Genomic DNA, 26,511 nt, shown 5'->3' with positions numbered 1-26,511 from the left:
GTTAAGAAAACATCAAAGATATAGGAGTTCCCATGAATGAGACCCTTAAATTCAAGGAGCTCATTGTTAGCATACTACTATCAAGTCAAATAATAAGCGGTATGACTATGAGAACTTCCACAATGAGATACAGAATGCCAATGATAAAAATGTTCAAGGTATAACAAAACTGAAGTTTGCTGCATCTTTCAGTCACAAATCAAACAAAAGGAAATAAAAAAGTTAGAGAACTCATATCTACTTTACAAGCAAGATCAAAGTTTTGGAACATAAAAACTATGATAAGAGACTCAAAGAACTCAAACTCTTTAGCTAAAAAGACAAAGATACATAATAATCCATGCATGGCAGCAAACTGAGGGCATTACAAATAATATTGTGGATCTGAAAGCATCTCAGTAAGGAAAAAAAGAAGTATTAAGTCTGCAATAATACTTTTGAATACAACCAGTGCTCGCTTTATGAGGAATCACTATACGCAATTTGCTATTACGCAAGGAATTTACTTATACCAGTCACTCTTTTTAGGTCAAAATTCACTTCTATCAAGGTGTGTGCAGTAGACAGAGTACCAAAACTTCAGTGAGGGTTGGCTGGTGGTGTAAGCATAGGTCCTCGGTGGAATGCACCACGTTCCCACCAGCAGGTCAGTCACACAATAAGCACCATTGTGAGCAGATCTGTGCTACTTGTGCAATTTGGGTATAACTGTTAATGTGATTTTTCTGTTAACCAATGTGTTTACATTTGTTAACATAACATCCAAACATCCAGCAACATCTCCTATCCCAGAACCAGCAGTTACATGAAACAGAACCTCTCTGATCTTAGAAATGAAGCTAAAAATCTTACAAGTGCGCACTGTTGCTGGTGAGGGAGCGTCAGCACGATAAGTTTGCCAAAACTGCAGTGACGGTTGGCGGGTGGAGTAAGCTGAAGTCCTGGATGAAGTCTGCCAAATTCCCACCAGCAGGTAAATCTCGCAGTTACCACTGTTATGTGTTGATCTGTGCTACCTGTGTAATTTGGATGTTCCAGCTAATGCGAGTTCCTGCAACCCACAGTGTTTGTGTTTGTTAACACTACATCCAAATGTCCAGCAATATCTACCACAGAACCAGCAATTCAACAGAAGAGAACCTCTCTGACCTTAGAAGCAAAGCTAGAAATCTTATGACTTGCTGATGCAGGTGAGGGAGCATCAGCACTTGGGCATGCATACAACCTGGACAAATCTACAATCTACCTCATAAATAAAAATGCAGGAAAATTCAAAGTGGTGTGGTCCACTCTACTCTACTGACTGCCAAGGTAACCACAGAGATTAGAAATCCACTTTAGGAGAAGATGGAGAAAATGTTCTCATTATACATAAACCACGAGACAAAAATTGAAAAGCAACCTTATAAGCCTTCAACTTAGGTCTAAAACTCTCAAGATCTATGAGCAATGACATACAGAAGACAATGTAGCTTAACCACAGCCATTTCAAGCATGTAAATGATGGCTTTATCTAGACAAGTTTAACATCAGAAACCACAGAACAAGAAAAGTAACAGGAAAATCTGCCAGAGCTTATCATAAGCTGCTGTACGCATCCCCTTTCATCATAATGTGTTTATTCATTCACAATAAGTGAATTCTCTATGTGAAGGGTTTTCATAGAACATATCCCCCTCATGAAGCACGGGATGGGTGTATCACTTTCACTATACTTGTTCGCTGTTTCCCACATCAGCAAGGAAGTGCCAGGAACATACAAAAAAAAAGGGGGCCTCATTCACTCACATTCTAAATCTCATATATAATGCACTAAAACCACTTTTCCACATCCAAAACCTGGCCCCACACACCATTCCATGGTTTTCCCTAACCATATCAAGTTCCCTGGTTCAGTCCACTGACAGTGTGCCACCTCTTGTACAGCACATTGCTCCTATTCACTCGTACATGCCTTTTCTCCTGCATATTCAGGCCCTAAGCACCCGAAACCTTTTGCATTCCATCCTTCAATCTACAATTCAGTCTCCCACTTTTCTTCCTCCACCTACCTTCTTTGTTAACCTCTCCTCATTCATTCTCTCCACATGTCCAAACCATTTCAACACAACCTATTCAACTCTCACAACAATACTCTTCTCATTACATGTTTCTCTTACCTTATCACTCTTTAATCAACCCTCCTGACACCATTTATTGTCCTTAAACATTTAATTTCTGAAAAATCTACTCTCTTCCACAAATTTTCATCTGAAGTATGCATCTTGCACCGACATACGTCCATAAATTTCTACTTTGCATGCCTATCGATCAGAAAATAATCCAATAGTAATTAGTTTCCATCATCCCTAGTCACTCAAAAATACTCACATATATCTTTTGAACCCAGGTATTACTAATCACCAGTCCTTTTTCGTCACAAAACTCCACAACCTATTCACCGTTTTCATTTACAACACTAGGTACCCGATGACTTCTAATTAACCTGAGCTGCCACATTTCCCAATCTCACATGTAAATCACTAATCACTGATATTCAATCCTTTGCATCAAAATTGCTGAAACACTCACTCAGCTCCTTCCAAAACATTCTAGAAAAATGACAAAGATTATTCTGAGGGTCAGTCCCAGATGAACAAAGGACTGACAATCATGTAATGTGCATGACAGAAGAAAGACTACCACATATCAAGCAAGAGGTGTGGTATATGCCATGCCCTGCCTTTCCATTAAAATCTCATAAGTACTCATAACAAAGTGCTCCCCTTGTTTCATTTACTCACACTATGCAAACTTTTTTTTTAAGATTATAAAACATGATGAAGAAAAGTGAAGAGTTCTTTATGAGATACAAGGACATAACATGAAATTAAGCAAGAATTTGTTAAAAAAAAACATGAAGTACTTTCACATTGCAACAGTGGTGAATTTATGGACTACAACTGAAAACAATTCATGCAAACAGTATACACAAATTTACAAAGTTGTATGAGGAAAATGTCAGATGGGGCCTTACAAGTGTAAAACAATTTCTCTCAGCAGTTCAATTAGCAACCACAGGCTAATCAGCCATTTTGTCCAAGGGATACTAAGTGGGTCACATTCATTTAGTGCCCATAAACAACAGGGAAAGCTTAGGGATGACAATGGCCATAAATGTCAAGATGGCAACTCAGCTCAACCCCAACCTAAAACATGATAATAAAAATATGTCCCACTCCTAGATATCTAGGGTGAAAGGCAAAATGTGTGCGAAAAAGAATGAGGAAATTAATCACAGCTCCCAGTGTGCGTAAACCTGGCTAATCAAGGGAGACTTCCACTGCTTTACTGCTCAAGGTAAGAATGAGTTATCCTAACAATCTTCATGTGGCTGGTCTCCACACTAAAGATAACAGCACCCAGATATGAGACATGGGTCCTGGCATTAGTGGCTGGGACATGTACTGACAGCTTCTGGGAGTAGTAGACAAAATAATACCTACTGAGCAGAGAGAGGGCAGAAACATCATTGCTAACATAAAGGGATGATTGAAGGTGATGCCTACAGAATTAATATGATGGAACATGGTGTCTCAATTTTCATAAATAGCAGTGTAATGGATTAAATGACAAGGGCTTTATAACCATAACCTGAAGTATGGAATAATTTCTGATGCAAATGCTGTTCAAGGTAGCCAAGATCATGATTGAAGACTGTAGTATCATCACCTCAGTCTACTCAAAGAAAAGTCTCTAAACATCCAAAGTACATTTTCTTTGAATAACCAGGGGCTAAAACACTTGCAAGACTGTTTAAAGTACTAAAAGACACTTGCTAAATTTTTAATAATTAATTGCTCAGTACAATGTCTTCTACTGTATTGTGAGCAAGTCAATAGCAGGTATATCTACTGCAAAGATAGTACTGAAATAACCATTATGCAATAATGAAGAATCTATTTATATAGCTGGATAAAGGAATATAGGTGGGCTAAGTTAACTGGAAAAAGAACAGAAGTTACAGGAGCAAACAACAATGGAGTAGAAGGCCCCACAGAATTTCTTAAGTAAGCATGGGTCACCCATATCTGTGATAATCACAAAACCAATGGTAAATGTAAACTTTTACAACAACCAAACTTAACAATTCCTCACATGCAACCAATAAAACAAACACATCTAACATAGGAGCATAAGTCAAGATAACTATGGTATCAAAGATCCCCCTAAAAACTAATATGATATTCGTTTATAATTCAACAGAATAAACCTTTGTTATAACACTTCAACATATGAAAAGAAATCTCATGTTTTCACCTGTACATATAAGTTCATTCCAGATATGTATACCAATTCAACACAAGAAAAGAAACTACTCACCCTTGCTTGCTGATTTCTCCTCCTTCAAAACAGAAGTTACGCACTGAGAGTTCGAAAGAGGTAGAGAGCGGCGGGTACAGCTGTTAAGCATGTTCTCCACCTGAAGTTATGAAGAAATAGAAAGTATGTCAATAAATGGCTACAGTCTCCCCTGGACTGAGTTTACACAATCATACAAAATTCTTACTACAGTTCAACCCAAACATATAAACAATCACACAGGGCAGAAATGTTGAAACCATGTCAGTCTGCCTAACTTGTTTCATAATGCTATATAAGTTTATATCTTGTGGTAAACCAGAAGTTTTCGTCAAGTTGCACTCCTTAGACTGCTGGCATTTTGTTCACAAACATACAACCTCTCCTTGTTACACTACACATAGCACTTGACTCATTCTTTGTATCTACCAAAACAGTTTTCGTCAAGTTGCACTCCTTTGACCCAGTAGCAATCTTTATGCCTCATCCGCACTTGGACATCTGGCATTTTGTTCACAAAACATACCTCTCCTTGTTACACTACACATAGCACTTGACTCATTCTTTGTATCTGTAGATCTTCCTGTGGTGAGCAATATGCACTACAGTGTCAGCGGAAAGAAATGACACCTACAATGAAAACAAACACCAAATATGGGAAATAGGGAAATAGGGGAAAAAAATGATCAATCAGGGTATTTCTATTCATCCTAATACTTCGTGATGTCTCCTCTGAGCTTCCTTACTTCTTCAAGACAGTCTAGCATGCTCCTGGCCAAAGATCTGAAGTATTCTTTGACAATATTTTTCCACACCTTGGTGATCGCCTCTTTTAGGCGTGGGATGGACATCGTCTGGATAAGGGATAACTCATGATTGATGTGTGCCCAGGCATTCTCAATCGGGTTGAGATCTGGGGAATTTCCCGGCCAATCGAGCACTTCGATGTTTGTGTCCTCCAGCCACTTTTTGACGAGGTCTGAGCCATGACAAGGGGCCTTGTCATGCATAAACATGCCTTCGGGCTGACGAAGGTCATAGAAATGGTGCATGTGATCCTTCAGCACATCCAAATAATTTGCAGCACGCATTTTCTTGTTTTTAGGGAGAAAAAATAAGTCCCCAGCTCCGTTGGCGCCACTGAAAATTTCCCAAACCATCACTGAAGGAGGGTGTTTACGACTTTTGCGGTGTATCTAGGATGGTAGCAGTTGGAGTTTGGGCTTCGGCAGCAGCACTTAACACAAACACGTACTGTCTTGAAGGTCGATTCATCGGAGAAACAGGTCTGCATCCATTTCTCTGGGGTCCAGTCTTCGTATCTTTGTGCAAATTGAAGTCTACGGCGCTTCATGCCGGCTGTTATAAGTGGCTTCACTACTGCGTGTCGTGACGGGAGGTGGAGGTGACGCTGCAAGTGTTCGCGAATGGTGCAGGCAGCAACGTTTCCTAGCAGCTCAGGGTACATTTTCTTGAGTTCTGTGGACGTAATAAACGGGTTCTTCAACACTTCACACCGTAGGATATTGTCTGTCTTCTGAGAGGTTTTTCTTGGCCTCCCCGAGCGTGGTTTAGGGGCCGGAACCTGATTGGGGGTAAGCGCCCTGCCAGCAGTGAGAAGCCTCAAGACGGTCGACCAAAAACGTCCAACTCAGGCACAAATATCTTTAATGGAGACATTTTCCTCCCTCAAAGCAAGGATACGGGGCCTCTCCAAATTCAACGTCATAGTTCAACCCATATCTACGGATGTGGGGCACTATGGGGACACGAAATAGTGTTGGGCGGTATGTGGGAGGTAGCACAGGCAGGAGTGCTAAAATGATAAGCCCACACACCGCAGAGTTTTCATGCAACTGGGGCAGTCAGTTGCCCTGGGCTACGCTCAAGGCATGAAAACATTCCAGATGTCACCAGAGAGAGCCACCGCTAACATAAGGTGATTTGTGGCGGTCTTTTTTGAGATGTATTTTCCAATGCGTTTCAATGGGAGGAGTCATTTCTTTCTACCGACACAGTAGCTTTGCCTTCAGGCAAAATGGAACAAGCAATTAAATAGGAGTAATAGGAATGAACATTAAACAGAGCATTAAGCATAATTAGTAGGTAAGAGCATTCACTAAGAGCAATAGGTAGAAGTTGGTTGGAAAGTTGGTAGAAGCAGTTGTTAGAAACATTAAGTAGAATCCTCTGAGAACATATTACAGTTGCCCTCGGCCTGTGAAAAGGACCTGGGAGTCAATATTGTCCCTAACTTATTGCCAGAATCCCAGACTGAAGAATAATCTGATAGAAAGCTATTTGCTGGCAAATATCATAATAGTTTTCAAGTATGCAAATTAGGAAATCCTTGAGGGAGTTCCAATTGGAACAGCCATCAAAAATATAGAGCCAAAAACAAGATTATGCTTCTCAAGTCTGGTCACTGCACAGGCTTTACATATGCCCACCTTGAGAGAGAGAGAGAGAGAGAGAGAGAGAGAGAGAGAGAGAGAGAGAGAGAGAGAGAGAGAGAGAGAGAAAGGTTGGTGGTGAGGTACAGTGGCTAATGACAAGCTTGTTTGTGATGTTACTCCGTTGTTCAATGTGAGTGAAGAAGAGTTGCAGAGGGTTGTTATGCATTGTTTATGATATATGTAAGCATAGGCGATTGAAGGTAATTGTGAGTGAAAGCAAGCATAGGCGAATGAAAATAATTGTGAGTAAATGTAATATAATGAGTGTTTGAAAGGGAATGGAGTGAAAGAATAGATTTTGCAATCCCTACAAACTGAAAGAAGAATGTGTACTAAACTGTGTTATACATTTATCTATTCATTATACTTGATGGCAATTTCCCGCATCAGCGAGGAGGTCCTAGGAAACAGGCGGAGAATGACCCATCCACTCATACACATGTATATACATAAACGCCCATACACGTACATATACACATCAACATATACACATATACATACATATACACAGACATATACATACATATACACATGTGCATATTCATACTTGCCTGCCTTCAATCCATTCCCAGTGCCACCCCACAGGAAACACCAATCGCTGACCACTTCTTCAGCAAGGTAGCGCCAGGAAAACAGACAAAATGGCCACATTCATTCACACTCAGTCTCCAGCTGTCATGCGTAATGGCACCGAAACCACAGCTCCCTATCCACATCCAGGCCCCAGAGACCTTTCCATGGTTCACCCCAGACGTTTCACATGCCCTGGTTCAGTCCACTGAGAGTACGCCAACCCCAGTAAACATAGCAGATAAAGGAGAGAGCAGTACAAGTTAGAAGAGTTACCGAGTCCCTTAAAGAATAATGATGGGTAGTGGTGTAAAATAGTGAAGTGAAAAAGGATTAAGGGACAGCACAGTCCTCTTGACCCTGACCTATGCAGCCAAAACATGGTCACAAGATAAGTCACAAAGACCAAGAATCCAGGTTGTGGAAACCAAGTTATCTGAAAAGAGCAAGAGGCATAACTAGATGGAATGAAGAAAGTAACAAGGGGGTGTACAAGAGATCTGATATGGCAGGGAACGCAAAGAAAATGAATTGTGGAGTTGCAGAATTGGTGAAACTTAATACTTTGAAGGAGTCTGGGCATGTTAAAAGAATGGAGGATGGGGAGTTTACAAGAAGAGCGTATGATACTGCGAATAAAGGGGTTGGTGTGAAAGGAAGACCATCTGTGACATGGGAAAATAAAGTGAGAGAGTAGTTGAGGGAGAGTGATGGGGAAGAAAGCATGGGATGATGTAAAAAAGGGATGCATGTATGGACAGGGATATGTGCTGACTATGCCATGACCACCCTCTTGATGGGATCCCACATGTAACAGGCATCAGATATTTGTTAGATAAAAGTACATCTATGAAAACTGGGCCAAAAAAACTGAGGTCTGTACAGGTGTACAGTAAATGGCATAAACATCTAGCAAAAAATAAGGACTTGATTCACTGCTACAATTTCAATTTCTTTTTATAATGGTAGCCAACCTGGCCTCAGCAATTCAACACCAAAGTCACGACCATCTTTGATTCATTATAAATTGCCAAATTTGGGAACTCTGGGCCCTCATCTGCTCACTCCTGTGGACAGCTGAGAAGCTGGCCACTGACCTTTGGAGTACGACTTACACTGAGCAGACACTCCAATAACAAACCCTTGCCACAATACCCTCCCTCACAACTAACACTCACTTCCTCCTTGCCTAGCACAATTTCTCTCATGACCACCACATCCTCCTTCCCCGACCAACATATCCTTCCTACCACCATCACAACTCCCTCCTTTCCTGGCCACAACATCCTCCTTCCCTCACTGGTTACCATATCCTCGCTCGCCATCATCAATCCCCTCCCTCTCCAGCTACAAAACCCTCCAATGCCACCACCAATCTCTCTCTCTCTCTCTCTCTCTCTCTCTCTCTCTCTCTCTCTCTCTCTCTCTCACCACCACTAATCCCTAATTAAATAGTCATGTACACTTCCTTACCATCACAACTCCGTTTCTTCATTTTTCCTTTTTTGATACTATCACTTTATTTCTCATTCCCCATTTCTTCTTAACTTAGATGTGCAAGGCAGTAAAGACAGCACATCTAAGGAAGAAAAAATGGAGAGAATGAGAAATACAGGGATAGCATTAACAAAATCAAAGGTTAAAATTGATGAAATATGTGAAAGTGGAAATAGAAAGGGGCAAGGCATAAATTATGAAGAGCTAATAAATAACACATGTAAAGAATATCTTATGGAACAGTGTATATCTGATAATATTGTAGATGCAGAAAAACATATCCAAACCTCTTAAAAAGCTACTGTGCCAATGGCAGCATTGAAAAATGACTTTAAATTCATTCATGTAATAATATACAGGCAAATTAACAGATACTGTAAATGGGATAGCAAATGCAGATTCTTACATTCATCAGGAATAATGGAACTAAAACCAAGATAATGATCAGTAAAAGAAAAGCAGAAATGAGAGAAAGAGAGCTAACAAATACAAACATTCAAGATATCAAGATAAGTAACGGGAACAACATTGGAAGCTAAAAAGGATACAAAGTGAGGACAACAGGTTTTGAAGAATAAGGAAGGATTAAGAATACTTCCCACGCATTCCCTGCATGTCGTAGAAGGCGACTAAAAGGGGAGGGAGCGGGGGGCTGGAAATCCTCCCCTCTCTTTTTTTTTTTAATTTTCCAAAAGAAGGAACAGAGGGGGCCAGGTGAGGATATTCCAAAAAAGGCCCAGTCCTCTGTTCTTAATGCTACCTCGCTAATGCGGGAAATGGCAAATAGTTTAAAAGAAAGAAAAAAACATATATATGTATATACAGTATATATATATATATATATCAGCCACCAGCGCTGTATCATCAGCGAACAACAACTGACTCACTTCCCAAGCTCTCTCATCCCCAACAGACTTCATACTTGCCCCTCTTTCCAAAACTCTTGCATTTACCTCCCTAACAACCCCATCCATAAACAAATTAAACAACCATGAAGACATCACACACCCCTGCCGCAAACCTACATTCACTGAGAACCAATCACTTTCCTCTCTTCCTACACGTACACATGCCTTACATCCTCGATAAAAACTTTTCACTGCTTCTAACAACTTTCCTCCCACACCATATATTCTTAATACCTTCCACAGAGCATCTCTATCAACTCTATCATATGCCTTCTCCAGATCCATAAATACTACATACAAATCCATTGTGAGAAACTGCAGAAGCTGGTGACTGAGTTTGGTAAAGTGTGTGGAAGAAGAAAGTTAAGAGTAAATGTGAATAAGAGCAAGGTTATTAGGTACAGTAGGGTTGAGGGTCAAGTCAATTGGGAGGTGAGTTTGAATGGAGAAAAACTGGAGGAAGTGAAGTGTTTTAGATATCTGGGAGTGGATCTAGCAGCGGATGGAACCATGGAAGCGGAAGTGGATCATAGGGTGGGGGAGGGGGCGAAAATTCTGGGGGCCTTGAAGAATGTGTGGAAGTCGAGAACATTATCTCGGAAAGCAAAAATGGGTATGTTTGAAGGAATAGTGGTTCCAACAATGTTGTATGGTTGCGAGGCGTGGGCTATGGATAGAGTTGTGCGCAGGAGGATGGATGTGCTAGAAATGAGATGTTTGAGGACAATGTGTGGTGTGAGGTGGTTTGATCGAGTGAGTAACGTAAGGGTAAGAGAGATGTGTGGAGATAAAAAGAGCGTGGTTGAGAGAGCAGAAGAGGGTGTTTTGAAGTGGTTTGGGCACATGGAGAGAATGAGTGAGGAAAGATTGACCAAGAGGATATATGTGTCGGAGGTGGAGGGAACGAGGAGAAGAGGGAGACCAAATTGGAGGTGGAAAGATGGAGTGAAAAAGATTTTGTGTGATCGGGGCCTGAACATGCAGGAGGGTGAAAGGAGGGCAAAGAATAGAGTGAATTGGAGAGATGTGGTATACCGGGGTTGACGTGCTGTCAGTGGATTGAATCAAGGCATGTGAAGCGTCTGGGGTAAACCATGGAAAGCTGTGTAGGTATGTATATTTGCGTGTGTGGACGTATGTATATACATGTGTATGGGGGTGGGTTGGGCCATTTCTTTCGTCTGTTTGCTTGCGCTACCTCGCAAACGTGGGAGACAGCGACAAAGTATAATAATAATAATATAATATATATATATATATATATTTTTTTGCTTTGTCGCTGTCTCCCGCGTTTGCGAGGTAGCGCAAGGAAACAGACGAAAGAAATGGCCCAACCCACCCCCATACACATGCCTTGATTCAATCCACTGACAGCACGTCAACCCCGGTATACCACATCTCTCCAATTCACTCTATTCTTTGCCCTCCTTTCACCCTCCTGCATGTTCAGGCCCCGATCACACAAAATCTTTTTCACTCCATCTTTCCACCTCCAATTTGGTCTCCCTCTTCTCCTCGTTCCCTCCACCTCCGACACATATATCCTCTTGGACAATCTTTCCTCACTCATTCTCTCCATGTGACCAACCCATTTCAAAACACCCTCTTCTGCTCTCTCAACCACGCTCTTTTTATTTCCACACATCTCTCTTACCCTTACGTTACTTACTTGATCAAACCACCTCACACCACACATTGTCCTCAAACATCTCATTTCCAGCACATCCATCCTCCTGCGCACAACTCTATCCATAGTCCACGCCTCGCAACCATACAACATTGTTGGAACCACTATTCCTTCAAACATACCCATTTTTGCTTTCCTAGATAATGTTCTCGATTTCCACACATTCTTCAAGGCTCCCAGAATTTTCGCCCCCTCCCCCACCCTATGATCCACTTCCGCTTCCATGGTTCCATCCGCTGCCAGATCCACTCCCAGATATCTAAAACACTTCACTTCCTCCAGTTTTTCTCCATTCAAACTCACCTCCCAATTGACTTGACCCTCAACCCTACTGTACCTAATAACCTTGCTCTTATTCACATTTACTCTTAACTTTCTTCTTTCACACACTTTACCAAACTCAGTCACCAGCTTCTGCAGTTTCTCACATGAATCAGCCACCAGCGCTGTATCATCAGCGAACAACAACTGACTCACTTCCCAAGCTCTCTCATCCCCAACAGACTTCATACTTGCCCCTCTTTCCAAAACTCTTGCATTCACCTCCCTAACAACCCCATCCATAAACATATTAAACAACCATGGAGACATCACACATCCCTGCCACAAACCTACATTCACTGAGAACCAATCACTTTCCTCTCTTCCTACACGTACACATGCCTTACATCCTCGATAAAAACTTTTCACTGCTTCTAACAACTTGCCTCCCACACCATATATTCTTAATACCTTCCACAGAGCATCTCTATCAACTCTATCATATGCCTTCTCCAGATCCATAAATGCTACATACAAATCCATTTGCTTTTCTAAGTATTTCTCACATACATTCTTCCCTGGGGATAGGGGAGAAAGAATACTTCCCACGTATTCCCTGCATGTCGTAGAAGGCGACTAAAAGGGGAGGGAGCGGGGGGCTGGAAATCCTCCCCTCTCGTTTTTTTTAAATTTTCCAAAAGAAGAAACAGAGAACAAGGCCAGGTGAGGATATTCCCTCAGAGGCCCAGTCCTCTGTTCTTAACACTACCTTGCTAACGCGGGAAATGGCGAATAGTATGAAAGAAAAAAAGAAAAAAAACAAAGGGTCAGGATTAACAGAAATGGAGCAGTAACAGAGAGAATAAAAATGACAATACAAGCACAAACCTATATTCTTTTTTTCTTGTGTGTGTGTGTGTGATGCTAACAAAATTATCACGAAATGTACTAAGCCAGAAAATGTACAGCAATACACTCTAGTAAACAGAAAAAGTGATAAATAAACAGGCATTGTTAATGAAGTGTGTGATTCTTTGAAGAAAAATCCATTCAAAACTTTTACATGACATAATAAAACCAATTAACAAACACTCCTAATAAAAAGAGTCATGCAAATCTAAAAGATATGAAACCTTTAGAACCAACTGAGACAAAAGCAAACAAATGGAGTAGCAATACTGATAATGATTTACATTCATGTGCAATAATTCAGTTTTCTGGTTAGCATCAAATTACCTAAAGAAATGTGAACCATTAGTAGTATGCATTTCACTCATAAAATCACTCAAAACAGTGACTTACATACTACCCAAAATTAAAATGGCAGAGCTCAGCAAAATATTTACTAATGAAAACTGAGGAAATACTAGGGAACACTGAAAAACCAAAAAGAACACTTGTATGGTCAGGTGACTAATTCTATTTTCATACAATGGCAAATAGGCAAATCAGAGTGTGAATATAATCATAAATTTGAATAATAAAAATGCCCTGGCAAGTGGATGAGAACAGTTTCATCATTAATGAGCATAAGCACAGCATTCAACTTAATACTATTTATATTGAAACAATAAAAGCATAATAATGATAAAGTTCTAATTACAGATACTGAGACCAATAAAATGAGTATCTCAGATAAAACATGATCAAAGTAACCACTAGTTACAACATTGAAATGTATAAAAACAAACAGGTAAAATATGTCAACATTTTGATGATCTTCAACTTCTACTCAGACAAAATAAGGAGGGAGTACTTTGAGTAAATAAACTGAAAGTTAACAAAAAATGGAAGGAAAGGGTGATGAGCAATAAAGCAAAAACACACACAGCAATCTTAAACTAGCATATCAATAAAATGATTGAAAAAAGTTGTGTCAAATAAAGATAATGTAACATATGGAAAAATAAAGGATGAAAAAAAATAGATGAACAGAAGAGATGGAGAAAACCTATGATTTACAACAAACAATAACAGAGCAGACCTATGGCCCTGCCCAGTGGAAATAGCCAGTTTCTTAAGCAATGCATGAGCACCACTGAAAGGACTCCCAGGGAAGGAAGGTAAGGTAGGGGGTATTTCATTATCATCATATGCATCCCCAGAATGCTTTTTGTTAGGCTTCTGAAGTTTCAAGACTGCATCTAAACCTTTTCAATCACCAAAAAACTCTACAAGATTTCAGTAGCTAGAAACCCTCAAATACTGGTGCAACTTTAATATCTAGCCATAGGGGTTTACCTATCAGCATTTACAATTAAGGTTAAAGCATAAGCTACTTAAACCGGCAATGAAAGAACATTCACCGATTCTGTTACCTGTGGTCGACCGAGGCTAAACTTGATTCCCTTGTCCACTTCAGTATGAGTGATATCAAAGTCGGCTCTATGACAAGTAACTGTTTGTAATTCTATCCCATTCTCTTCTATTGGATCATCGGAACAGTTCCGACTCACCAGGCTTCTTAATGGCTCAACCTCCTCTTCAGTAGTTTCTCCTTCAGAGGCAACATCCTATGGGTTCAATAAAGCAAACATCAGCATACAATATCTAAAAGACTAGAAAAAATAAATAAAGCAATCCTACTTAAATATAATCTTCATCAAATACAATGTGCACTAAGCTCCCTATACAATACTAAATAATCATTTACTACATGCAGATTCAATGTAACAAAGCAAGTATTATGAGAAATATTCAATTAAGTATAGGAGTGAATGTTGGGGTGAAGAAGGTGGTGAGAGTAAGTGAGCTTGGGAAGGAGACCTGTGTGGGGAAGTACCAGGAGAGACTGTGTACAGAATGGAAAAAGGTGAGAACAATGGAAGTAAGGGGAGTCGGGGAGGAATGGGATGTATTTAGGGAATCAGTGATGGATTGCGCAAAAGATGCTTGTGGCATGAGAAGAGTGGGAGGTGGGCTGTTTAGAAAGGGTAGTGAGTGGTGGGATGAAGAAGTAAGAGTATTAGTGAAAGAGAAGAGAGAGGCATTTGGACGATTTTTGCAGGGAAAAAATGCAATTGAGTGGGAGAAGTATAAAAGAAAGAGACAGGAGGTCAAGAGAAAGGTGCAAGAGGTGAAAAAAAGGGCAAATGAGAGTTGGGGTGAGAGACTATCAGTAAATTTTAGGGAGAATAAAAAGATGTTCTGGAAGGAGGTAAATAGGGTGCGTAAGACAAGGGAGCAAATGGGAACTTCAGTGAAGGGCGTAAATGGGGAGGTGATAACAAGTAGCGGTGATGTGAGAAGGAGATGGAATGAGTATTTTGAAGGTTTGTTGAATGTGTCTGATGACAGAGTGGCAGATATAGGGTGTTTTGGTCGAGGTGGTGTGCAAAGTGAGAGGGTTAGGGAAAATGATTTGGTAAACAGAGAAGAGGTAGTAAAAGCTTTGCGGAAGATGAAAGCCGGCAAGGCAGCAGGTTTGGATGGTATTGCAGTGGAATTTATTAAGAAAGGGGGTGACTGTATTGTTGACTGGTTGGTAAGGTTATTTAATGTATGTATGACTCATGGTGAGGTGCCTGAGGATTGGCGGAATGCGTGCATAGTGCCATTGTACAAAGGCAAAGGGGATAAGAGTGAGTGCTCAAATTACAGAGGTATAAGTTTGTTGAGTATTCCTGGTAAATTATATGGGAGGGTATTGATTGAGAGGGTGAAGGCATGTACAGAGCATCAGATTGGGGAAGAGCAGTGCGGTTTCAGAAGTGGTAGAGGATGTGTGGATCAGGTGTTTGCTTTGAAGAATGTATGTGAGAAATACTTAGAAAAGCAAATGGATTTGTATGTAGCATTTATGGATCTGGAGAAGGCATATGATAGAGTTGATAGAGATGCTCTGTGGAAGGTATTAAGAATATATGGTGTGGGAGGCAAGTTGTTAGAAGCAGTGAAAAGTTTTTATCGAGGATGTAAGGCATGTGTACGTGTAGGAAGAGAGGAAAGTGATTGGTTCTCAGTGAATGTAGGTTTGCGGCAGGGGTGTGTGATGTCTCCATGGTTGTTTAATTTGTTTATGGATGGGGTTGTAAAGGAGGTAAATGCAAGAGTCCTGGAAAGAGGGGCAAGTATGAAGTCTGTTGGGGATGAGAGAGCTTGGGAAGTGAGTCAATTGTTGTTCGCTGATGATACAGCGCTGGTGGCTGATTCATGTGAGAAACTGCAGAAGCTGGTGACTGAGTTTGGTAAAGTGTGTGGAAGAAGAAAGTTGAGAGTAAATGTGAATAAGAGCAAGGTTATTAGGTACAGTAGGGGTGAGGGTCAAGTCAATTGGGAGGTGAGTTTGAATGGAGAAAAACTGGAGGAAGTGAAGTGTTTTAGATATCTGGGAGTGGATCTGTCAGCGGATGGAACCATGGAAGCGGAAGTGGATCATAGGGTGGGGGAGGGGGCGAAAATTTTGGGAGCCTTGAAAAATGTGTGGAAGTCGAGAACATTATCTCGGAAAGCAAAAATGGGTATGTTTGAGGGAATAGTGGTTCCAACAATGCTGTATGGTTGCGAGGCGTGGGCTATGGATAGAGATGTGCGCAGGAGGATGGATGTGCTGGAAATGAGATGTTTGAGGACAATGTGTGGTGTGAGGTGGTTTGATCGAGTAAGTAACGTAAGGGTAAGAGAGATGTGTGGAAATAAAAAGAGCGTGGTCGAGAGAGCAGAAGAGGGTGTTTTGAAATGGTTTGGGCACATGGAGAGAATGAGTGAGGAGAGATTGACCAAGAGGATATATGTGTCGGAGGTGGAGGGAACGAGGAGAAGAGGGAGACCAAAATAAACCAAACTCACTCTCTCATTATCACCCATCAACAAGACTTGCAGCATGCACTATGAGCTTGCCCTGCCCTCTGGAAAAACATGGCTGTAAGTACTATCAGCATATCAAAAACTATCTGAATAATCACCTACTTGTAAAGTATAGAGAAAAAGTTCTACAATCATGGTGCCCAATATCAACTTTTTATACCTATGACAAGATTTTCTGCCATCATGTTGGGCTAAGTCACAGCATACACTATGCATGTTCAAGAACAATGAGAGTTCCTACCTACCTTAGAGTACTTACAAAGAGACTTTGGCATGATGGCTGGGTTAGTACATAACATTCACTGCATTTCTTCATCAATGAATAACAATTCCTCTCTGTTGCCTCCAACATTACATAATCATCTATTATGGGTCCATCTGGGGCTAATACCACCCACATGACAACTTTTCTTTTAAATATTTCTGTAGTTGTTCCTTACCTTTTTTATATTTCTCCCAGTGTCATAATGAATAATTATTCTAGCTCCCCAGCTGGGCTTTCATGTATTCTTTACTGAATCGCATCTAACATGTTCCATTGTGTTCTACATTAACATATCTTCCTTGCTGAGATGCTTTCTGGTTCAATACATTTTACTTTGTACCTTCATTTCATGACCATACATATAACTTTCTCTTCTTTTTGAGCTACACAGTTCCAGTTCTTTCAACTTTCATGGTATTTCATACGTTCCATCCCAAAAATTTGCTCATGAGGTGCTTCTGAATTCTATTTAAATAATTATACCTACTGATTCGTTGGTGACTATACAACACAAGAGTATCAAATGTTGCTTCTTGCATTTATACTGTGAAACTTTTCAATCATACCACTAATCACTTGGCTCACCAGAGCTATTTTATCAATATGATCCCTAAATTATAGTTTCTCATTTATGATGACACCACACCTTATGCATTTATCTCAATTCCTATTGCTTTCTCTGTTGGGCCTTGATAAGGTGGAATGTTTTACCAACACTACCATAACCACTTCACACTACATTACTCATACAAAAAGGTACATGTTAACTCATGCATCAGTCATCACATACACTTGACCATCTATCTATCTTTCAGTATCTCTGCTGTCTGTTCCATTTGGGAACTCACTTGAGGGAGTGGCCATGGCAAAAGTAACCATAACTGGTGAACTCCCATGCCAATTCTAAGCCTTTTGTGCCTCACCCAAAGCAGTCCACTAGCACAGTGTTACATTATTAAAACTTTCTTACATTTGTTAATGCAGCTCATACAGTATATAAGCATGGCATTTGCATCACATAAGCATTTTATAAACAAATCCCTCATCTACAATACTCCTTGCTAGTGTCAACATCACCTATTTGCAAAACACCTCAGTGTTAGTCTCTACAAAACATTAAGCAAACTGAAACATTTCAATACTGAATAAACTGAAAACATTTCAATACTAAATATCTAAGTTTCAGTGTTTCCTTTTAGGAATCAGTAATAAGGTCACCAATCACCTTTTTTATTATATTTGATAGCAACTGTGGTTTCATCTCATTTCAGGGAGAATTAGTACTGATAGTTCTATAGAAGGGTGGATGTGCTGGAAATGAGATGTTTGAGGACAATATGTGGTGAGGTGGTTTGATCGAGTAAGTAATGAATGGATAAGAGAGATGTGTGGTAATAACATGTGTGGTTGAGAGAGCAGAAGAGGGTCTTTTGAAATGGTTTTGATTTGGTCACATGGAGAGAATGAGTGAGGATAAATTGACAAAGAGGATATATGTGTCAGAGGTGGAGGGAACGAGAAGTGGGAGACCAAATTGGAGGTGGAAAGATGGAGTGAAAAAGATTTTGAGAGATCGTGACCTGAAAATGCAGGAGGGTGAAAGACATGCAAGGAATAGAGTGAATTGGAACAATGTGGTATACCGGGGCCGACGTGCTGTCAATGGATTGAACCAGGACATGTGAAGCGTCTGGGGTAAACCATGGAAAGTTTTGTGGGGCCTGGATGTGCATTATACATGACAGCTAGAGACTGCATGTGAACGAATATGACCTTTGTTGTCTTTTCCTAGCGCTACCTCATGCACGTGCGGGGCAAGGGGGTTTTCATTTCATGTGTGGCGGGGTGGCGACGGGAATGAACAAGGGCAGACAGTATGAAATATGTACATGTGTATATATGTATATGTCAGCGTGTGGGTATATATATGTATACGCTGAGATGCATAGATATGTGTATGTGCTGTGTGTTGATGTGTATGTATATACGTGCATCTGTGGGTAGATTGGGCCATTCTTTCGTCTGTTTCCTTGCACTACCTCACAAACGCAGGAGACAGCGACAAAGTATAATAATAAAATAAGTTCTACAGATTACTTTAGGCCTTGGCTATCTTAATGAATGGACTATGAATAGGGATGATCATTTTGCTTTGATCATCCATTCTTTGTTGTGTTATATCAACTGGATGTTCCTTATATTTTTCTTGTGGATTTGTAATGGCCATGCATTTCAACCTCTTGGAAATGTTATTCATGAGAGAGATGATCCACCAATTCTAGCTCAAAAGTCTGTCTAAACAATTTGACAGTTACTCAGAATATATGGTACATGAATACTAATAATTTCAGACAAAATAATTTCCAAAAGAATTGTAAAAATTCTCATATTGAAACAATGCCACTTCACAAGATCATATTGAAACTCAATGCCACTTCACAAGATCCTATAAAAACCATTTCTACTGTTTTCTTTTCTTTTCTCTTTTTTTGTCAGTTCCCCTACTTTAAGTTGTGCTTTATTTCTCAGATACATTCTTAAAATGTTAAACTGTCACATATTCTATGAATCTGAAATGTTCAAGAGCATCAGTATTTGAATCAGCATATCAGAGAATATGCATCACTCTACAGAAATTGACTTACCGACATAGAATCATCTATATCATTGCCACAATCTGGACCAATTCCCCCTGTAGCCCCACCCACTCCTTCTGGGGGGAATGTGTGTTCTGCAGTGCGGGGTGACTGTGCTAACAACCGGCTAAGATTATCCCCAACACCTTCATCACCAGAGCTCTCTTCTCCACCTTCACGATCTTCTGAACGGCGAGGATGTCTACAGCTAGAGCTCTCACTTGCAGTCTTTTGACGTCGATTCTTTGGAAAAAACAAAAGAAAGGATTTTCTGATGAAAAAGCAAAATCTGATAAGCATATACCTGTTTATGCATACATATCAAATCCTTCAAAATTATAAGGTACATAGTCTAACCAAGAATAACATTCATCCACCACATTTTCAGTTCATCTCTGTGTTAACCATTATTCTCACAAATACAGTGTCCACAAAAACATTGCCTACCTCACCATAAATTTTCAAAGATGATGTCACATTTACAAATCATTACTACGTCAACTCTTCTTTGGCCTCATTTACCATCTACAGACATCTGGGAATGGCAATTGGCAAGGTTTGTCGAGTATTCTAAGTCCAGGTTTTAGATCTAAAGGATCCTGATCTCCTGAATGAGGTGAGGCACTGATGAGATACTGCAGAGAGCAGCTTCTTGATTGAGAGTTCTAAGAACTCAATGTGCCTAAAAATCTCAGAGGAACAGACTATTTCTTGCTTCCAGGCAAGAAATCAGGCTCTCTTCACCTTAGAAAATGTAAGAGCCATCTTGAAGCACAGGTGGAAGAAAAACAGCACCCAGAAGTGAAATTCCCAAAATGAAGTGGCAGCCTGGAGGAGTAAAGAAAGAACATCGTTCTCTCAACACAGCCTGAGGCAGATTGCTGGTAGTCACACTGTTAGAAAAAAGTCTCAGCAACCAGATGTATGCTGATTTCACCCTAAGAACATCATATGCTTCTACTCACAATACACCTTATCAGTGTACTGTCTTTAAAAATATACTGAGAGAGAGAGAGAGAGAGAGAGAGAGAGAGAGAGAGAGAGAGAGAGAGAGAGAGAGAGAGAGAGAGAGACAGAGAAAGAGAGAAAGAGAGAAAGAGAGAGAGAGAGAGAGACAGGCACAGACAGACACAGACAGACAGACAGACAGACACAGACACAGACAGACAGACACAGACACAGACAGACAGACAGACACAGACAGACAGACAGACAGAGAGAGAGACAGAGAGAGACTTACACTGTTTTTGAGAAAACTGTAACTTCAAACTTAAATATGAACAACAGTCTGACACTGCATTTCATATCTAACCAAAACAACCCTGACCATTATACATCTTAAACCTGCCATTAATCAAAACAGAAACTCCACTGCATACATTAAATACAGTAATATGTATGAAAAGCACTCCTACTTAAAGAGAAATGAGCAAAAATTGCTTCACATCTTTCATACAAAGGAATGACATTATTGGAAAAATACTAATCCTGGTCATACAATATTAAAAAAATTCAGGCAAATTATAAACTACACAACACTCTAAAAGTTTCAAGGGTTAGGCTCCCAAATTTGCTGTAAATTTTCAGACTGCAAACTTTACTTAAGAGAAAATCATGAATAGTCTGTTAGGCTTCTGGAACTTAAATCATCACCCTCACCAAACTCCTACATGCATAATGAATAAACATATGCAATACAGTGTACCCTCTGAAAAACAAGACCAATACATAACATAGGATGCTAGATTTGGTACACATTTAAAGTTTTAAGAGTAAAACCATGGCCCTCCTCAGCCTGAACTATATCCTTCTGATCCAAGAACATCTTATCTGGGTCTGGGACATTCTCTAGGTTATAAAAGCAAAATCATGGGCTATTAACCCTTACACTGCTCTGTGCCTCACACAAGGTTTCATGGTTACCACCATCAACAGAATTCCTACCTGATCCATTATTCACAGATGTTACTAGCAACCTAGCAATGCACCTGAAAAGGTATCACACATCACAGTCACCCATACATCATCAAAGACTGTGTAACTACATCATCATAGTAGGAAACCAAATGGAAATGCTCTACGTTGTAGCCATTTCTATAAATTAATGAGATATTTCTCTTTTGAGTTAATATCATTGAAAAAATATTTCATTTACTCATGCAAATAATATTCTGTACAAGTATATTTTAAAATAATGTTTTACCTGTGTAATAATGTGTAAATAGACAATTTATGAATATATGGTGAGAAATATGCATAAACAAAAACATGCAAATAAGACGTTGGAAATCATATAAAAAATCAAACATGCTTGAGCTTAATAAAAAGTAATCACTCCCTAAAGCCCACCATACCACCATCCAGGACCCTCCCCCCATCCAATGGACACCCATCTACAACAATGTAAAGAATATTGCACAACAATTTTTAGTATTTTCTTCAATAACTTAAGATACAGACATAGGTCTTCAACTAAGTAATTTCAAGTTATGGACAACTTTTCAAGAAAGTAACCATTCAGGATGTCAATGGATTGGCTTATCTGATAGAGACACCACTTGGAATTCTGAATAATTTCTACCTACCATTAATAATACAAAATCAATTTTGTAGGCTTTATTCGGAATGCTAATGTTTCATTTATTTTCAATATTATAAAGTTTTCCTATTTGTTCATAAAATTGGACCTTGCTGAATTAAGCCAAATTACAAACTAATAGCTTACAAACTGAAGGGGGCCTAAGGAATATAGCATGTCCAAGAATGTTAAGATTTTTTCTTTCATAGTTGTTTTTTCAACAAATTTATTTATTATTCTTACATGATCATTTGGTGCCTGGGAGGTGCTCATATCTTTTTGTCAAGGTAATTTGAGAACTGTGTTTTTACCCCTTGGTAATGTTGCACCTAATATTCTTTATTCTTTAAACCTAACCCTGCCCATGAATGACTTGGCATGTATATTCATTTGAATGCAATAATGAAATAATATGAATGTGTAATAACATTTATCCCTAGGGTCTATGAGGGGCAGGGGCGGGTGGCTGGAAATCCTCCCTTCCTGTATTACTTTCCAAAAGGAAGAACAAAGCTAGGAGCCAAGTGAGGAATTTTCCCACTATGGCTCAGTCATTTGTTATTGACGCTACCTCATGCACAGGAAATGGCAAGCATGTATGAAAAAATAATAACAATACAAAATAATTATGTATTGCCACCAAACTTTATCCCTAATTATCAAATTTTAAGCTGATGTTTTAAGCCATGTCTGTTAATCCTGGAGCTATGTTGATGTCGAGAACATTAATGTACAATTCTTATGTATTAAAAGGCACATACAAAACGACACACTTTGCACTACTCTATAAATGATAATCTACAGTCAAAAATGCTTAGAAATATTCTAGCTCTTAACTATCATCCAATACTAAAGTCCTCTTCCCCAGGATTCCATCTACACAAATCAGGAGGCTGTAATATAAACTGCTCCATGTATGCATACAAAAGCCAGATCAGAGGGTAGATGGATCCTATATTGAACTCTCTCCCTCCTTACTCCTGTTAACCTCTATCAGAAACACATTTCACCAGTTATTCTTTTTAACTTTCCTCATCAGCTGAGAAGTATGATGACAGTATTCTTCATTTGTCATCCACCAATACATATTTGCTGTAAAGTCTCTGTATATGTGATGTGAGAGGTAGACAGAAATGTACCTACAATGGAGACTGTAAAAATACTGTGAAGAGCTACAGTTTCATTCTGTGCCGACCTGGAAAAAGAAGAGACCTCTACATACAACTAAGAGTACAACAAGTCAGCTGAATTTCAGAGTTAAAAAAATTAACATCTTGTGATGATAATCACTTTCCTTTAGGGATCATCATACAACAACTAATGCTGCTTATGGGTTAAAGCAGAAAGAACTAAGAGAGAAGGTTCGGAAAGGGCAACAAAGATGGTATCAAAATTAAGAGAGCCGAGTTCCATTGAGAGGTTAGAGGACATAAATTTGTCCACCATGAAATTGAGAAAAGTATGAATTGATCACAACCTTTAAGCTTTAAAACCACTTTGATGATGCCAGCATTGAACAATTCTTTGAAAGACAGAAAAATAAAACATCCAAAAGCCATGACATGAAATTAAGCAAGAACTTGTCTAAAATGATGCTAAGATACTTTCAGGGTATAAAAGTAGTGGATGAATGAAATTCAATGAGTAATCAAATTGAATGTTGACAGCACACAGCAATTTAAAAAGTTTTATGATGGAATAGAATATTCACAAGACAGTTCCTTACAAGTGTAGAACTCCTCTATAACTGACACAAAGGTAATTTCATTCACACACACAAATATGCATTGCATGTATACACAATTATGAAACTGGGCAACATGTAAAATTTTCCCACCTAACAAGAATAATTACAAATAGCAATCATACAAATATATTGTAAAATGCCTACATACACAAAAAGTGTGGAGAAAAATCACTCATACAAGCGAGACAGTGTAACTGTTCATTCAGAAACTTGAAGACTGTATCTATGTCTTCCTCATGTCATCTCTTCTCTCGTGTGGGCAAACTCACAGCCAGTAACCTTTCCTGCAACTTATCTATTTTATTTACCCTTTTTATCAAATGTCATTAAGCTTCTACATCTGATATACAATTACATCAGAAAGTGCATATCAAATTTGGCTTCCCTAAATCTAGATAAATTTATCTAATGAAGAAAGCTAATGAAGGGTGACAAAGATAATAAATGAAATAGATGTGTTACAAGAAAGGTTACTATCCCTTAATCTGCTCAAACCAGAAAAGTCATGGAAGAAGGATGACAAAATTACAATCTTCAAGTTTCTAAATAAATTTGTTACTATCAAGAATGAACAATTCCCATGAACAAATAGAGATCAGTGAGAGGTTATAGTAAGAAAAAAAAGCATGAAACAAACTTCAAGCACTTTTTAATACAGGAGAAAAAAATGAATGGAATACATTAAGTGATGAGACTAAGTGCTGAATAGACAAAATACACCTTAAGCAAGTTTGCAAGACAAGAGCTTATTACTACAGAACTCCCTCAATATAATAATCAAATAGATATTTAAAAGATCAACCATTCCCTTAAACATACACATTACAAAATTACCTAATTTCCTTTCACACACCTCATGACATCAATATATTGTGGCCCTTTCTTTCTAAGCATTTAAACAAAAAATTAAGCTAAGGGCAGTCTTTCACTGTAAAAGAAAAAAATGCATACTTAATGGAATCTGCATGATTAAACTTTACAATTCTAATTTCGGCAAAAAGGAAGAAAGTGATCAATAAATGTTACACTACAACTATTTACGACGATCACTTAAGAGACAAACAGGTTATCAATATCAAGAGTTTCTGAAGATGCATTGTGCTAATCTTATACTTTGCACCCTACTTACCCTAAGCATACTTTCAATTGTACAATAAACAAATGTGTATGTTCAAGGTATGTTTCACTGGATGTATTCGTAGAAATTCAATACTATAAAATTACATCTCAACTTATTGATACTATACCTCTTAACACAGTCACTGTATATATCTCCAAGGCCCATTAACAGAAACATTCAGAGGAGTATAATAACGAAAACTTTACAAGGAACATCAATATTACAATGATTATGAAAGTATTCTTGCAGGTAAGTTCACCTAGCGCTTCATGTTCACATGAACTGATAGCTGATAGGGTAGCAGTACATTAAGAAAAACCCCTAACACACGAAATATTGCTGACCTCAAGAATTTGATAACAAACAGACTGAGAGAAGGACTCTGTGAAAGGATACCATTGTCTAATACACTACAGAAACATAACAACAACAAACCAATCACTTATGTCTTGTCACAATGGGCAAGTTATTTCAGTGAAAACCATAAAAGGACCACAGTTCACCATATGACACCAAGCAATCCCCTCAATGGCACAGACTTACAGAACAAGCCAACAAAAGGCAAAAAACAACTGGGTACGCGTACTTACATAAGTGGAGAAAATGTAGAACCCAATTCTTTCAATGGCAGACCAAATATCGTCTTGCCTGCACTCTAGTCTATCAAGTCTTCCCGAATCATGGGAAGAAACCTGCAGAGAAAGAGAAGGAGCCTGAGAAGCTTGTGACACTAGAAGAGAACAAAGATCATCCTACTGAAATGGCCAAGAACTCTGACCCAGTTCAATCTGTGACTGCACTAAAGGCATGTCAGGCTAATCCTGTGAAGCTGGTACAACGGAGGAATGCTTACGCTATGTTTTCCTTGATTTCCTTTCATAAGAGAGGTCTGATATATCTTTATTTCGACAGAGGCAAAAGCAACAAAACTTGTTTAAGTCTTCAAGACTCGTAAGTTATAACACTGTCCATGGGAGCATTCATTCTCATGCAAATCAGCCTAGTCCAACCTTGCTGCTTTCATGTTTACTGTTCCACAGATGAGCATATACTGGCTGAGCTCTGGTTGCTCGAATCCACGTTGGGGGTGGGAGTGTGCGGGGATGGGGCTGACGATTATTAGCAGTCATTAAAGACCGCCAAAACCTGCAGTTTGTTGTATTCTCAGACTGTCTTCTTTCCATCAAATTTTTTGTCCAGCTTGCCTTCTGTGGATGAGGAAACACTACAGCTGTGATGATCACATTTACCATTAGGAAGAAAATCAGTTTTGAGTGGAGAGACTGATTTCTGCCCTTTGACAGGAGGTTTAAGGACACATGCAAGATGGTCCTGTCCACTCAAAGCAACTGGACTCTTGGTATGTTCTCTTTGACTACCTAACAATATATCCATCACTATTTAACAACTACCTCATACTAACCAACCAATAAAAGGCTCCAAAACAAATGAAACGATTATTAATCTCCCTAAATCAGGGTTGCTGAGCTCATGGCCTGAATGCCATCTAACCACCTAAAAAAGTGCAAGTACAAACAAAGAGGCCACATCTAAAACAAACACTCAATATGAAGAGTGGGAGGCAGAAACATGCACCCCTTAATCCCCCTCCAATTAGTCCATAGCACAAATCAGTCTC

The 26,511-nt window shown here is 39.3% G+C and overlaps 1 protein-coding gene across 5 annotated transcripts in view; it reads right to left on the bottom strand.

The window, feature by feature from the left end:
- Positions 1-26,511, bottom strand: part of LOC139754995 (uncharacterized) — a 206,171-nt gene that overhangs the window by 90,315 nt on the left and 89,345 nt on the right. For 2 of the 5 annotated variants that reach the window (XM_071672895.1, XM_071672898.1), the window contains exons 6-9: positions 25,463-25,564; positions 19,437-19,670; positions 14,039-14,233; positions 4,363-4,462 (exon numbers count right to left, since the gene is read on the bottom strand). In XM_071672895.1, coding sequence (XP_071528996.1) covers positions 4,363-4,462; positions 14,039-14,233; positions 19,437-19,670; positions 25,463-25,564 — 631 coding nt within the window. Of the gene's footprint in view, positions 1-4,362; positions 4,463-14,038; positions 14,234-19,436; positions 19,671-25,462; positions 25,565-25,882; positions 26,081-26,511 lie in introns of all 5 variants that reach the window. The other 3 variants (XM_071672896.1, XM_071672897.1, XM_071672894.1) reach the window with 2 other exon arrangements.

This window comes from Panulirus ornatus, chromosome 18 (assembly GCF_036320965.1).
Source record: "Panulirus ornatus isolate Po-2019 chromosome 18, ASM3632096v1, whole genome shotgun sequence".
Lineage (NCBI taxonomy): Eukaryota > Metazoa > Arthropoda > Malacostraca > Decapoda > Palinuridae > Panulirus > Panulirus ornatus.
This window is presented reverse-complemented; position numbering and strand designations above follow the sequence as displayed.